General features: G+C 40.6%; 2 protein-coding genes across 4 annotated transcripts; one reads left to right on the forward strand and one right to left on the reverse strand.

The window, feature by feature from the left end:
- Positions 1 to 707: 707 nt before the first annotated feature.
- On the reverse strand, positions 708 to 7,920 carry ccdc96 (coiled-coil domain containing 96). 3 transcript variants are annotated; one of them, XM_026910119.3, is made up of 4 exons: positions 7,782 to 7,920; positions 6,221 to 6,595; positions 3,309 to 3,973; positions 708 to 1,274 (listed from the first exon to the last, which is right to left on the reverse strand). In XM_026910119.3, the coding sequence occupies exons 2-4, from the start codon at positions 6,579 to 6,581 to the stop codon at positions 1,002 to 1,004; spliced, it is 1,299 nt and encodes a 432-aa protein (XP_026765920.3). In that variant the 5' UTR covers positions 6,582 to 6,595; positions 7,782 to 7,920; the 3' UTR covers positions 708 to 1,001. The 3 variants fall into 3 exon arrangements, with proteins under 3 accessions (XP_026765920.3, XP_034159895.2, XP_026765921.3); XM_034304004.2 differs by lacking the exon at positions 7,782 to 7,920 and adding an exon at positions 7,535 to 7,642; XM_026910120.3 differs by lacking the exon at positions 7,782 to 7,920 and adding an exon at positions 7,450 to 7,546.
- Positions 7,728 to 15,384, forward strand: tada2b (transcriptional adaptor 2B). Its single transcript, XM_026910118.3, has 2 exons — positions 7,728 to 7,997; positions 9,529 to 15,384. Exons 1-2 carry the CDS (start codon positions 7,728 to 7,730, stop codon positions 10,660 to 10,662), a joined length of 1,404 nt encoding a protein of 467 aa, XP_026765919.3. The 3' UTR covers positions 10,663 to 15,384.
- Positions 15,385 to 15,555: the final 171 nt, after the last annotated feature.

Consider the following 15,555-nt stretch of genomic DNA (forward strand, 5'->3'; position numbering starts at 1 on the left):
CTTGGCCTCCAAATTCCCCAGATCTCAATCCGATCGAGCATCTGTGGGATGTGCTGGATAAACAAGTCTGATCCATGGAGGCCCCACCGCAAAACTTACAGGACTTATAGGATCTGCTCCTAACGTCTTGTTACCAGATACCACAGCACACCTTCAGAGGTATTGTTGAGTCCATGCCTCAAGGGGTCAGAGCTGTTTTGGTTGCACAAGGGGGACTTACACAATATTAGGCAGGTGGTTTTAATGTTATGGCTTATATGTGTGTGTGTTTGTGTATATATACACTTTTATATATATACATTTTAATCATCATTATTTTAAATATTTTTTTTTTGTGAAAAATGCATTTTAATTATTTGTCATTTTTGTAAAGCATGTGTATGCCATTGGTTCTCAAAATGGGGTCCATGGTATATAGTATACATTTAAATATTGAGCTTAATATTTGTATAGATTTTACAGGGGGTCAAAACATCATGTAATATCCTCTAATCAAGGTGGGCAGACTTTACTTAAGCATATACTGTGAGAGAGAGAGAGAGAGAGAGAGAGGAAATTGCAGCCCCTGCTGCACAAAGTCTGAAATATAACCGTATCTTATTTTAGAGCTTGACCCTATTACCATAACTAGTGATATTAACCATAAATTTAATCCTACATATCGGTCAAACTGTACAGTAAGGACCAAAAAATTCATTCAGAGTACATCATTAAAAGCTGTTTTTATTTCAGCAATTCTTCACATTTCCCTCTTCAGTCAAATGACGCAGAAGGTAAAAACATAGTAACGTTACAGTGTGGATGAAACTTAAAGACAAAGTGCAGTGATATTTTTTCTAAGAAATCCTACTGCTTTAATTTGCTTAATATGACACATACTTAAAAATCTAAATCTGTTCCACAAAATAAATATGCTAAATGGGCCTCCATGTTATTGCATTTCTGCATGTGTGTTATACTTGTAGGCGTGTATGTATCTCTGTGGTCTTGTGTGTGTCGCTTCAGCTTCTCTTTAGCATCTCCACTTGTCTCTCTAGTGCCTCACACTCATCCACTGTGTCCTCAAGGTCCCGGAGCAGTGTGGAGTTTCCCAGCAGGCCACAGTCCTGCCGCTTACGCAGGTTGTCGAAGCGCAGGATGTCCCGTGCCTGCATGGTCTGCGTCAGAGCTTCCTGCTCTTGCAGCACCAAGGCATCCAGCTCATCAAAATGCACTCGCTTCGCCTGGTTCTCCATCTGAACGAACCTCAACTTCTCTTTCACGTGCATCAGAATCTGAGAAGGGACACACACATACAAACACACACACAACGCAATACTGTAGTCAAATTACAGTCAAATTAGGATAGGCAGTTATTCATATGAGATCCTGCTCTACATACTATAAATCAGCACAGTGATGCTAAACACACTGAATTGTAGCAGAATGTAACAGATGCAGTCTTTCAATAAAGCAACTGATACACTATATGCCCAAAAGTATGTGAACACCTGACCATCACACCTATATGTGGTGGTGCCACAAAGTTGGAAGCACACAATTATTTACAATATCTTTGCATAAACATGCTCCATTAGTCCAGAATGCAGCAGCAAGAATCCTTACCAGAACCAGAAGATATGACCACATCACCCCTATCTTGTCCACACTGCACTGGCTCCCAATCAGATTTCGTATTGATTATAAAATACTACTATTGACCTATAAAGCACTAAATGATCTCACGCCACAGTACCCAAGTGAACTTTTGGCCTTTTATGATCCGCCATGCCTACTCAGATCAAAAGGTGCAGGCTATTTGTTGGTATCTCGAATAGTGCGTGCTACAGCTGGGGGTAGAGCTTTCTCTTACAAAGCCCCACAGTTATGGAACAGCCTTCCACTTAGTGTTCGGGGCTCAGACACAGTCTCAGTGTTAAAGTCTAGGCTGAAAACATATTTGTTTAGTCAAGCCTTTTGTGAATAGTTTTTTCTTAGGTACAGGGGCAGGTCTGGAGGGTTCACAGGCATATTGTGTTGTGGTGAACTGGGATGTTTGGGTGCTGTCGCCCACCCACTCTCACGCATTCACTCAGGTTTGTCGACGGTGGAGTGGCTGGCTGCTTTATGTCCCAGGGTGCCTTCATGTCTGTGTTAGCTTCTGGCTCTCCCTCTTAGTTATGCTGCCACCTGGGGGCTGTGGAGATGGCTTGGGGATCACATATGGGGAGCCATACTGTAGTGGCTTTGGGGCTGCAGTTGCCACGAGCACCTTCATACTCAGGACTCCATCAGTGGACAGTGGATAGATTTTAACCAACCGGACTTCTTGCGAAAACTGTGATGAATTTATTGGTTGCACAATTGCACTATTTGTCCTTATAGTACACAATAATAGAAGGGATTTATTTATAATTGCACCCAGATGAGGATGGGTTCCCTTTTGAGCCTGCTTCCTCTCAAAGTTTCTTCCTCATGTCATCTCAGGGAGTTTTTCCTTGCCACCGTCGCCTCTGGCTTGCTCATTAGGGATAAATTCACAGGGATAAATTCACATATTTACTATATATCTTTTTTGTGAATCCATTTATTTCTGTAAAGCTGCTTTGTGACAATGTCCATTGTTAAAAGCGCTATACAAATAAAATTCTTTGTATTCTGTATTCAAAATAAAAGTCTTTGTATTCTGTAGCTTTACAATTTCCCTTCACTGGAACTATGAGGCCCAAACCTGTTCCAGCATGACAATGCCCCTGTGCACAAAGCGAGCTCCATGAAGACATGGTGTGTGAAGGTTGGAGTGGAAGAACTCGAGTGTCCTGCACAGAGCCCTGACCTCAACCCCACTGAACACCTTTGGGATGAACTGGAACACAGACTGCACCCCAGACCTCCTCGACATCCCAACATCAGCGCCTGACCTCACTAATGCTCTTGTAGCTGAATGAACACAAATCCCCACAGCCACGCTCCAACATCTTGTGGAAAGCTTCCCAGAAGAGTGGAGCTCATTATAACAGCAAAGGGGGACTAATTCGTGTCAATGCCCATGATTTTGGAACGGGCAATCAGATTGGCTTCCACACAGAGCATACACATCCATGCACTGGTTTTCAGCAGGAAAACAAATTTTTGAACACTGTGACACAATGAGCTTTTTGAAACAAGATCTAGTCACTGGACTGAAAACATCTAAGAAAAAAAATGGAATTTTTTTTTTTCTTGTAATCAGTAACTGATTATGGTCAATCTTATTTTGAATATTAACCTTCTAAACGATAAATATAAACAAATGAATAAATGATAAACAAATAAGTGACAGATCATACCTGTCCAGTGTGGGGAAATGTCTTCTTGAGCTTAAGCAGATCCTCCTTGCACTCCTGGATCTTTTCGCTGTAAGACTGGTTCTCAATGTTCAGCTGCTCGAAGTCAATGCGTTGCATCTCTCCATCTAGATCCTCTTCCCTGACATGGAGCCCTGCCTCCAACTTGGGCATCTTTAGATTCAGCTTGAAGTTTTCATTCCTGACAGAGACAAACTCGTCCTCGCATTCCTGTGCAGCTGTCAGCAGACGCTCAGCCACAGCTTGGGCCTCCATCTTTCCCATCGCCGGCTCCAGATCTGTAAAGATCACCTCACGCTTGGCCGATGCTAGCATGCTCCACTCACGCTCAATTTGCTCCAGCTTCTCATTGTTCTCCCGATGCAGATCATCAACACAGCGATGTTGGAGATGCTTTTGCTTCTTGTCTTGCCTCAGCCTCTTAACATCTTCTATGATATCTGGGTACTTCTGGAAGCAGTCTTGGTTTGGAAAAAACTTCTCTTGCACTGACTGCAGTTCACCGCCTGATTTAACCCAGAAGTATTCGGCTAGTTTTGTTTGGAGCTGGTAATTGAGCTCACTCAGTTTTTCATGTTCTGTTTGGAGTTCTCGAAGAAGCTCCTGCTCGTGCTCAGAGTCTACTTTAAGGTTGTGTTGAAGCTCGGCTAAAACATATTGAGAAAAAAATGGCTGCCAGGTTAGTTACAGAATTGATTGTAAAGTGTTGCTACTTGACTTAATTGCTTAGGACCGAAATGCATCTCAGATCTACTGGAAGAATACAAATTTACCAGGTGTCTCAGATCACTAGGAACCAGTCAGCTAGCAATGCTGAGAGTTAGGACCAAGCATGTTGAGGCAGCATTTAGCCACAGAAATCAGTTTGGCTATATTGTCCGTGTTGCCACTTTCAAGTGGTTTGTATTGAAAAAGCGTCTCTCAATTATACACTCTTCCCCTTGTGCTGCTACTCACGTCACATAGATGTAATGTACTTCCAAGTAAACAGTATGGATCATTAATAGGTTGTATCATTTGGGGTAAGCGCTAACACAGAGAAACGATCTGACACTGCACTGTAATTTATCACAATTTTCATCCTTTTTATTGTTTATCACAAAAGACTAAAGCGTAAGTCAATCACAACCTAATGGGCAGCTCTAATGCTCTAGTGCCATTTTTTCCCTCTATTTCTAAATGAAAAAATGCAACTTTTCTAACCACACTGCTTATAACAATAGAATTTAACAAAAATGTAAAGGTTTACATGGTATATTGTGCATAGAGACAGCTAATAACTGGCACCAAGCATTGTTACATATGATTATTAAGGTTCTCTACGATCCTCCTCAGCTGCTCTACTCTCTGTTCCAGCTTTTAAACTCAGCGCTATGGGTGCCTGAGCTTTCAGTCGCTCTGCACCCAAACTCTGGAAATCACTCCCACTGCAGATCCATCAGCTGGACTCGTCTGTTTGAATTAGCTTTTTTATTATAATTAACTCATCTATGTTTTTGCTGTATCTATTTTAATTTTGTGTATCTGTTTTAACTACGCTGCTCTTACTGTATGTTGTTTTTCTCGTGGTAATGTAAGGTGTCCTTGAGTGTTATGAAAGGCGCCAACAAATAAAACGTATTATTATTATTATTATTATTATTATTATTATTATTATCATTGTATAAGCTAATCATCTTAATGGATGATTCAGTGCAATCATAGAGCAGGATAACAGATTTTAGCTTTACCCATTAATAATAAAATCTACACATAAATGTTTTCCATACCAGTATAATAGCATGGAAAAAAATCAACCCTAAACTACTTTTATCCCAAATAACCACTAATAAATTTTACTTTTTCAGAAAGGTCGATTGGACACCACATGACAATTCCCAGAATCACTATACAACATTTATTACATTCTGTTAACGTGACGTCGCAGCATGCGCAATACACAATCGACTGCAGAAGAGGCTAAAACATTACACAGTCTTTCACCTGGAAGGATCCTGAAATACCACTGTTTCATATGAAAATAAAATAACACAATATCTCTGTCAAGGTTTTATCCGATGATTTTGATTAAAAAAATAAAGTCGGAACAACTTCTGGATTCATTTGTGCAGAAATAACTAAAAAGCACTTTGCAGATTTTTGGACTTAACTCCAGTATCAGAGTTTTTTTTTTCCAAGATTTTTTTTGCTTTGCCCTGTAGTAAACTCTGTAAACCTAGATCCTGTTCGCTCATTGGTTCTGATTGTTACTAACCTTTTTTTTTTTTTCCTAAATCTGAAGAGTGAATGTAATTTATTAAGGTACACAGATATAAGAAGTGACTTCTACATTATTGATTCAGTACAAAAACATTTTAGATTCCAAACATTAGTTTTCCAGCACAAAATGAAATGTTACAGAAAAATGTTTGTATGTCAGTAAAGAAAGCAGCAGATTCCATAAGAGACACTTTTCAGATAAAAACATAATGAAGGCTGCTGGGTTTCGCTGCAGAAATAAGAAGCGAGTCGACAGTCAAAGTCTCCAGAAGAACTGTGGCTGCTTCTGCAAGATGCTCAGTAACACTTCCAGCTCATTTCCTTATAAAACTGCACACACTGCACCTCAGATACTGCTTTATTTATTTAAACCGAAGGATCGTCACATTAAATATTGACTTTGTTTCATTTATTACTGTTTACTGCTCTTTAGAGTATTTTTTTAAAAATGTAGAAACATTTAATTTCATTATTTTTGAAGGCATCTTTACTCTACAGCATTTCTTTGCATGTATCTAAGACTTTTGCACAGCGCTGTATATATATATATATATATATATATATATATATATATATATATATATATATATATATATATATATATATATGTGTAAAGTGATAAAACTGTCATGCACCTGCACACTGTTTGTGATCTCCTTCCACTTGGCTTTCAGGTTCTTCTTCTTCCTTCTCGTTTTGAAAAATCTCCACATCTGAGGCAGTCTTCTCCTCAAAATCATCACTAACTGATAGATCATCTCTCACTGAAGCTTCAAATTCTTCTTCAGGTTTTTCCGGTGCATTCTGTGTGTTAACTTCATCCTCTTCATTTGCTGCTTGCCCCGTCTCTTCTGCTTCTACTTCTACTTCTTCTGCACAGCTTTCCTCATCAGGTTTAGTCAGTTCGTCACTGTCGAGGACGTCTGCTGCCTCTGCCACGTTCGGATCTTCAGACTTCAGATCAGGATCCATTTCCTCAAGTGACTGCTCCTCCATTTTCAGAGGATAATCTGTGAATTTAATTTGTAAGCCATCATTCTTTCAATTATGACCATTATCAAAATCAGAAAGACTCCTCTTTACTCTCCAATATATTTTTTAGTGAGAAGATGTTTATTTAACATTTATGGAAGGAGTCTCCAGTTTTAGCGCTTTGTAACAGCTGTAACTTCCCAGACAGGAAAGTCTTTGTGATTTCTCGGACGCTTAAACGCATTAAAAAAGTGTGTAATCGTTGATATGGTGACGTTTTCGGTAAAGAGAAACATTTATTTATTTAACATTTATGGAAGGAGTCTCCGGTGTCAGAGGTAAGGCTGTAATGAAGTATGAAGTGTGACATTTTCAGGACAGAGGAGCTTAAATGCTTCTTTGCGGTTTCTTTTGTGTCTTATTAACTTCAAAAGAGAGAGAGAAAAAGAGACGCTGGTGAAGAAACGACTGTTTACAGCTGCTCTAACGTAAGTGAAAACAGGAACTAACTTGTTTCATGGATGTTTACGGTAGGTTTATGACATGCTTTAACAAATAAATATTGTAAGCTTTGGCAAATTTCTGTGTTATACAATAAACAAAACAGTGGTTTATTCCTTATATAACAGTAAGTTCATATTATATAGTTTTTAATTATTGATCTTGATTTATGTGCATGTTTTTCTTTTAGCTATGTAAATATCTGTAACTGTAAATGAGCTCTAAAGCTCAGTGTATAAATAAAGTTATTATTATTATTATTATTATTATATTAAACAAATAATGCACCTATTATTAAAATAATACTAGATAAATAAATAGATAGATAGCATACAGTCTAAAGATATAAAATAAACACTAAAATGCGGACAGGAGTAAATCATTAGCTTACCTGAGGTTAAATTAATACGACTTGAGCATAATATTCGTGTACATACAAGTTGCGTTTAAACCCATTTGTGTGTGTGTGTTTTTACCGGTCGTCTTGGATACAGCCAATCAGAGCGTTCGCTCGTCCGTCATGTATATGAATATTCATGAGACGCTGGCAAGGCGAGTGCCAGACGTCGCCGTAGTGCGCATGCGCTAAGCACAAACGTCCGCGCGGCTTCCGAAAGCGAGAGAGAGAGAGAGAGAGAGAGAGACAGAGAGCAACAAGCCAGCGCCAAGATGGCGGATCTGGGCAAGAAGTACTGCGTGAACTGCCTGGCGGACGTTACGAACCTGCGGCTGCGCTGCACCGACTGCCCGGACATCGAGCTGTGTCCCGAGTGTTTCTCCGCCGGCGCGGAAATCGGTAATCACCGGAGATGGCACGGTTATCAGCAAGTGGACGGCGGCCGTTTCACTCTCTGGGGTCCCGAGGCTGAGGGAGGATGGACCAGCAGGGAAGAGCAATCGCTGCTCGATGCCATCGAACAGTATGGATTCGGCAACTGGGTAAATCAATCAGAACTTTTAATCTGGCGCACTTCACCTTGTTTGTTTTTGTTTTGTTTTGTTTTGTTTTGTTTTTGGCGTGTTCTAAGGCGGTTTATTAAACTCTTCACAGAACAACATCAACATCTATCTATTTACCTCTATCTATCTATCTATCTATCTATCTGTCTGTGTGTCTGTCTGTCTGTCTATCTTTCTGTCTGTCTGTCTGTCTATCTGCTTATCTATCTGTCTGTCTATCTATTTATCTTTCTGTCTGTCTTCCTTCCTTCCTTCCTTCCTGTCTTTCTGTCTGTCTATTTGTCTGTCTTCCTGTCTGTCTGTCTTCCTTCCTGTCTTCCTGTCTGTCTGTCTATCTATCTGTCTGTCTATCTGTCTATCTTTCTATCTATCTATTTATCTTTCTGTCTGTCTTCCTTCCTGTCTGTTTGTCTGCCTGTCTATCTATCTATCTATCTATCTATCTATCTGTCTGTTTGTCTGTCTTCCTGTCTGTCTGTCTGCCTATCTGTCTGTCTATCTGTCTATCTTTCTATCTATCTGTCTATCTTTCTGTCTGTCTGTCTGTCTATCTATTTATCTTTCTGTCTCTTCCTTCCTGTCTATCTTTCTGTCTTCCTTCCTGTCTTCCTATCTGTCTATCTATCTATCTATCTATCTATCTATCAGTGAGTAACAGTGGCGTTGGCCCGAGATATTTATCAGTTTATTTTGATATTGTTCCTTTCCGTCACACATCTGTCTGGTTAATTATGATTCAACCCAGTGCTAGTTTAGTTTTACATTTTTGTGTATTTTAACTTTATTTTTAGTGTCTAATGAGAATTTCTCCACTTTACGCCAGCGAGTACTGAAGATCGTGGGGCGGCGGCCGGTCAGGTTGTGTAATGTGGCGTGTCAGAGGTTCTCGTCATGAGTATTAGTTCTGAAAAAAGGATGAAACATGTCACTTATTTTAAACTGAGGTTTACTGTGACGCAGAACTAGCGCATGGACGTATGGATATTTAATGCTAGTTTGGCGACACACATTTGACAACACATATCTGATACAACTCATATATCAGCCACAATTAGCATGAAGAATGAGTGATGATGATGATGATTAGGGCTGCACAATATATCGAAATATCGCAAGGGCTTGCGATAACTGAATGATTTTAATATTTCAAAAAGTTATGAAAAGTCAGAGTTTTTCAGACGACACAGATAGCAGAGAATGCTTTTCTTTCCTCAAAAGAACATGGAACGTATGTTGTTTATGTCATTTTCAGTTTTTAAATATAAAAATATATATATAAACATAATTTAAAATGATTTTACACACTTACATCATTATCGTATCGCATATCGCGTTATTTAACAAGTTATCGCATATCGAATTTTTCTTCAATATCGTGCAGCCCTAATAATTATAATGATGTTAATGGTATAACATTGTATAAAACGTTAATTATTAACAGTTATATAAGTGCGTATCACGACCGTAACGTTAATAAGAGTGTGTGTGTGTGTGTGTGTGTGTTTTTTAGGAGGACATGGCAGCCCACGTGGGTGCCTCTCGCACGCCTCAGGAGGTGATGGAGCATTACGTGACTATGTACATCCACGGGAACCTGGGGAAGGCGTGTATCCCCGAGCTGATCCCGAACCGCGTGACGGATCACACGTGCCCGGGCGGAGCGCCTCTCTCCCCGAGCCTCACTGCGCCGCCTCCGCCGCTGGAGCTCACGCCGGCTGAACAGCAGCAGCTCGGCTACATGCCGCTTCGCGACGACTACGAGGTGGAGTACGAGCAGGAGGCGGAGTTGCTTGTCAGCGGCTTGTCTGTAAACTACGATGACGAGGACGTGGAACTCGAGATGAAGCGCGCTCACGTCGACATGTACGTCCGAAAGCTGCGCGAGCGACAGCGCCGGAAAGACGTTGCCCGTGACTACAACCTCGTAAACGCCTTTCTTGGTCGCGAAAAGAAAGACAAAGGGAGCGGAGGTGCTGGTGCTGGTTTGGCCCCGCCCATTGTGGGTTCGACATCATCGGGTTCTGGGAAGCGCAAAATCACGAAGGAGGAGCGTGAGCAGCGGACAAAGTTACGCGCGCTCTGTCAGTTTATGGCATACAGAGAATTCGAGGACTTTTTTGACAACATGCACAAGGAGCGCGTCCTACGTGCCAAAGTGCGTGAACTCCAGCGCTACCGGCGCAACGGCATCACGCGCCTCGACGAGTCAGCCGAGTACGAGGCGGCGCGGCACAAGCGCGAGAAACGGAAAGAGAACAAGAGCTCCAAGAGAGGCAGTGGAGGCGGCGGTGGTGGTGGAGCTGGGATCGGAATCGGAGGCGGAGCTAACTCAGGAAGTGGAGGCAATTCAGGGGGCGGAGCCAGCACCATCAAAGAGGAAGGAAAAGACGGTGAATTCTCAGCCATCGAGCATTTAACGGGCTTCGAGCTGCTTTCCGATCGCGAGAAGGTGCTGTGCAACTCGCTGAACTTGAGTCCGACTCGATATTTGACGGTCAAAACTATCATAATTAAGGATCATTTGCAGAAACGGCAAGGCGTCCCCGGCAAGAGCCGCTTACCGGGCTACCTGGACAAAATGCTGAAAAGACGCATCCTGAACTTCCTCACAGAGAGCGGCTGGATATCGCGAGACGCCGCGTAACATCCCCGCGCTTCTTTTCTAGTGTTTTCTAAGAACACGGGACGGTGAATCTCAATCCCCGGTTCTGTTCGTAGGAATGTAAATGTGGCGAAAGCAAAACCCTTGACTACCATTTTGATAAAAGGTTTCAAAGGAATAAATCTGTATATACATATGTATATTTTTGCTAATGAGAAATCTTTTCTTTTTTTTGGTGAGGGGGGAAGTGTGTGTGTGTGTGTGTGTGTGTGTGTGTGTGTGTGTGTTACTGTGTGTTCTGTTAATACTGCATCTAAAAAAACCTTTCAGAATCCTCTGAAGATGTGAGATGTTCTGAGAATAGCCATAACCTCATAGCGACCTTCTTATATCTTGCCTTCCTCCTGATGACGTGTCTGACGACGTGACGAGAGCAGATCTTAAGTTTTTTGTTTTTAGTTTGGCATTAAAGACTTTTCCCTTGTGACTCTGGAATCCTCGTACAATCCTCAATGTAATTGCTCTAGAATCATCAGTTCTGGAAACTGGAAACGTCTGTGTGGCTCTAGACTCGTCCACGATGGTTCGAGAACCGTCACCGCGATGATGAAATCATTGGCGCGGCTTTGGAATTGTGTCTGGTTCTAGAGTTTTCTCAGAATGACGATGGTTCTGGAATCTCTGTTGTTGTAGTTTGAGAAAGCTGAGAGTGATGATAGTCTCCTTTCCAAGGGTTTAGAATCTTCACTGTGGTTCCAGAATCTTCAGAGTTAATAAAAGTACTTAGAAGAAGAAGCCCAATTCCAGTGTAATTCCAGAATCTTCACTGTGGTTCTAGAATCCGCAGAGTAACGATGGCTCTAGAATCTTCACTTTGCTTTGAGAAATCTGAGAGTGATGATAATCTTCACTGTGGTTCAAGAATTCTCTGTGGTGTAACAGACCCCCGGCAGGGTTCTAGAATATTTGCTGTGGTTCTAGAATCCTCAGTCTACTGGTTGTGGTTCTAGGATATTTTCTGTAGTTCTAGAATCCTCAGCAATAGTCTGCGATCTAGAATCCTTAGATTCTAGAATGCTCAGCGATTATGATAGCCTCCCTGTCATGGTTCTAGAGTCTTCTCTATGGTTCTAGAATCATCTGAGCTATGATAGTACTTCCGGTGCAATTCCAGAATCTTCACTGTGGTTCCAGAATCATCTGAGCAGTGATATTATATCCAGCGCAATTCCAGAATCTTCACTGTGGTTCCAGAATCATCTGAGCGATGATAGTACTTTCGGCGCAATTCCAGAATCTTCACTTTGGTTCCAGAATCCTTAGAGTGATGATGGTTCTTGTGTCTTTGCTGTGGTTCTAGAATAAGTAGTGTGGTTTTCAAATCTTCAGGCTCGTTCTTTAATGCACAGCATAGTTCTAGAATCTTCAGCGTGGATTCTAGAGCCAACAGTTTCACTCTAGAACCCCCCAAAAAAATGTTCTCTTTGTCTGGAAACATGTCTTTTTGTGTTCAGTTGTTGCATTTCTTATTTTTCTTTTTTTTTTTCTTTTTTTTTTTTTTTGTTAAAATTTGGTTCTTTTGGTTCATTTAGATTCGTTAGAATGATTTTACTGATTTTACTGATTTTGCTGCACAGGTTTTGTGTTCATTCATAACGTTGACAGCCAAACAGAAGCTTCGTGATATTCCAGACATGCGATACGTTATCGTAGACAGTTTCATTCGGAAAGAGGCTGCGCTGGATAGCCGACGTTTTTGGACTTTGATCCATTCGAAAGACCAAATGCAGACTCTTGTCTTCTGAGGTTCCTAATTTGGGACTAGCAACGAAACAGCAGTGTGTGTGTCCTCCTCTAGGAGGACAATCCCATAATCCTGTTCACCAGGCAACGAGAGTGAAACTGTCAGGTGTAGCTTATTTTTTTCTCTATAACAAAATTTCGCAAACCGTGATAAACGATTGGCCAATGCCTAGACGCTAACAAGGCTAGTGGTTGGTTCTATGGATCACGTTCTCCCTGAGTTCCTTCTTTAACAGTGACTTGAAACCTGTGTTTAACACAGAATGAGATTCTTTGGATCTTAATCTAGTGATGTTCTGTTCACGACATCAAATTGCTCATGAAGTGGTTAGTGGTTCTAGATTCAGTTTCAGAGTGGGTATAGTCTCCCGAACATGGTTCAACAATCTTCACTGTGGTTCTACAGAGTAATTCTAGATCCTTCACCGTGGTTCTACAGAGTAATTCTAGATCCTTCACCGTGGTTCTACAGAGTAATTCTAGATCCTTCACTGTGGTTCTACAATCTTCAGAGTGACGCTAGTCTCCCCAGAGTAATTCTAGATCCTTCACTGTGGTTCTACAGAGTAATTCTAGATCCTTCACCATGGTTCTACAGAGTAATTCTAGATCCTTCACCATGGTTCTACAATCTTCAGAGCGACGCTAGTCTCCCCAGAGTAATTCTAGATCCTTCGCCATGGTTCTACAGAGTAATTCTAGATCCTTCGCCATGGTTCTACAGAGTAATTCTAGATCCTTCACCGTGGTTCTACAGAGTAATTCTAGATCCTTCACTGTGGTTCTACAATTTTCAGAGCGACGCTAGTCTCCCCAGAGTAATTCTAGATCCTTCACTGTGGTTCTACAGTCCTCAACATTATGTTAGTCTCAGTTCTAGAGTCATCACTGTAATTCTAGAATCCTCAGACTGATTATGGTCCTCCCAGCATGACTCAACAATCTTAACTGTGGTTCTAGAGTCCTCAGGATGGTGATAGTCTCCCTGGTGATGTTCTGAGATGACATGATGGAAAAAAAGTGGTCTAGAGACTTCTAAAATCTTCAGTGAGTGAGGATAGTCCCCCCTCCATAATGTGCTTCTTGAATCTTTGATTCAGTTCTAGGATTCTCAGAGTGTTATTACTCTCACCAGCATGGTTCTAGAATCTTCCCTGTGGTTCTAGAATCTTCCCTGTGGATCTAGAATCCTGAGAGTGATGAAAGTCTCTCCAGTGTGATGCACTCTGAATATTGATCCTCAGAGTGGATAGTCTTTCCCAATGAGGTTCTAGAATCCTCACTGTGGTTCTACAGTCCTCAACATTATGTTAGTCTCAGTTCTAGAGTCAACACTGTGATTCTAGAATTCTCAGAGCTGTGAAACTCTTTCTAGTGTGATGCTCTCTGAATATTCTAGAACCACAGCAAAGGTTCTCAGAGTGATCGTCTTTCCCTGTGCGGTTCTAGAATCTTCCTAGAAGTCCACAGAGAGATTATAGTCTCTCTGGTGTGATTCTAGGTTTCTTCTTCTTTGTCTTCTTCTTCTTCTTGTTCGTTCTTTTACTTTGACTCTAAGATTCTCACTTTGTCTTTTCTTTACAAGCCCTAACCTGGCGCTACAGTCTACAGTGAATGTAGTTGACGCAGGAGTGTTGATTTTAAGTGATGATTGGGTAAAGACACTAAATATAATTCTTCGCTCAGGTACAGTGACGTGATTGGCCAATACATCATTCATTGTGATAACTGCCGTAACTCTTTATCATGGTTTGCGATATTATCGTAGTATTGTGTTTACAGAATGACTGTTTAATTCTGCACACTATTCTGTCCAAGGTAAGGACTTTCAGAAGACATCATGGCGCTTAATTAGTGATCATTCTTCTCAAATGGAACGTGAGGATGTCCATGATAACAGCATTATCGTAAATTTAACGAATATCACAAAACACATCACAGAACCAATAATCAACGCGTTTAGATACGAGAAAAAGTTACAACTGATTTGGTTTGTTTTATGTTTTATGCAGCTTTGAAGCATTTTGTTACAGCACAGAGATGTTTTTATTTCTGTTCATCGCTGAGTCGCTTCTTTTTCTTTCATGTTTCTGTCACTTTTTAATTTTTACCCCTCTGCTGGAGAGCTTTTTGTGCGGCTCTTCAGAGCCGTGACTCGCTCTCTGTCCCATTTAAATGTAAATGACTCCGTGTGAAGGCTGACTCGAGGACTGAATACGAACGAGGGAAGAAGTGCACAAATGTCTTTCTCTTTCTATCTTTTTTTTTTTTTTTTCTCTCCAAGCTTTCTTTTCAGTCGCCTCTTGACCTCTTTTTATCCCCCAAACATTTTCACGTAGCCATTTTGGTGTCAAGTTGACCACAAAGACTCGGAATTCACTCTGACTTTTGATCAAGAAAATACCAAATAATCTAATCTAATCTCAGATTATCCTTCCATCCTTTCCTCTCACATTTCCTCCATTTTCTTCTTACAATTACTAAAGATTAAATAACTATTTTTTTGAAGAAACGTTTTCCATAAAAGTTCGTCCAAAGCAAACCCAAACAAATGTCTTGACTTGAGCAACACTGAATTTAGGATTTTTTTTTTTTCCTTCTTAAATTGAATATTCATATTTTAGAGCTCAATCAGTGTACCCTATTTTAGAAAATGTAAATATTTTGTTTTGTAAAATAATATGTGTAGAAAATGGGGCTGAAAAATGAGAAAAAACGATCTGTGAAGTGTAAAGTATTTTATTTCTGAAGCATTTTTTTATAATTTTTGTATTAAAAATAAAAAAAAATATTGAATGAATATTTTCTTTTTCTGTGGCACCGTTATACTGGTTCTGGCATGCCATTGTTAAGTTGTTAAATCGCTCTTTGGTACAGCGTCGTTTTGTTTGTAATAGTGTTGGTTATGTTGGAAGGGTTACAGAAGGTGTGAAATATTTTGTATTAAAGTGTTCATACTAAGCAAGTTGTCTTTATTTGTGTTCCTCTTAAGTTACATTTCCATGTTAGTGTGATTTGTGCCACCAAAACAGCTCTGACTCGTCGAGGCATGGACTCCACAAGACCTCTGAAGGTGTGTGTGGTATCTGGCACAAAGACGTTAACAGCAGATCCTTTAAGTCTTGTAAGTTG

Source organism: Pangasianodon hypophthalmus, chromosome 4 (assembly GCF_027358585.1).
Source record: "Pangasianodon hypophthalmus isolate fPanHyp1 chromosome 4, fPanHyp1.pri, whole genome shotgun sequence".
NCBI lineage: Eukaryota > Metazoa > Chordata > Actinopteri > Siluriformes > Pangasiidae > Pangasianodon > Pangasianodon hypophthalmus.

Bases quoted from the DNA above. Each gene is read 5' to 3' on its own strand.
- tada2b (XM_026910118.3), top strand. From the start codon at position 7,728: ATGGCGGATCTGGGCAAGAAGTACTGCGTGAACTGCCTGGCGGACGTT. The intron at 7,998-9,528 runs GTAAATCAATCA...TGTGTTTTTTAG, and splicing joins AGTATGGATTCGGCAACTGG to GAGGACATGGCAGCCCACGT.
- ccdc96 (XM_026910119.3), bottom strand. From the start codon at position 6,581: ATGGAGGAGCAGTCACTTGAGGAAATGGATCCTGATCTGAAGTCTGAA. The intron at 3,974-6,220 runs GTGCATGACAGT...AATATGTTTTAG, and splicing joins AGATCACAAACAGTGTGCAG to CCGAGCTTCAACACAACCTT. The intron at 1,275-3,308 runs GTATGATCTGTC...GTCCCTTCTCAG, and splicing joins CATTTCCCCACACTGGACAG to ATTCTGATGCACGTGAAAGA.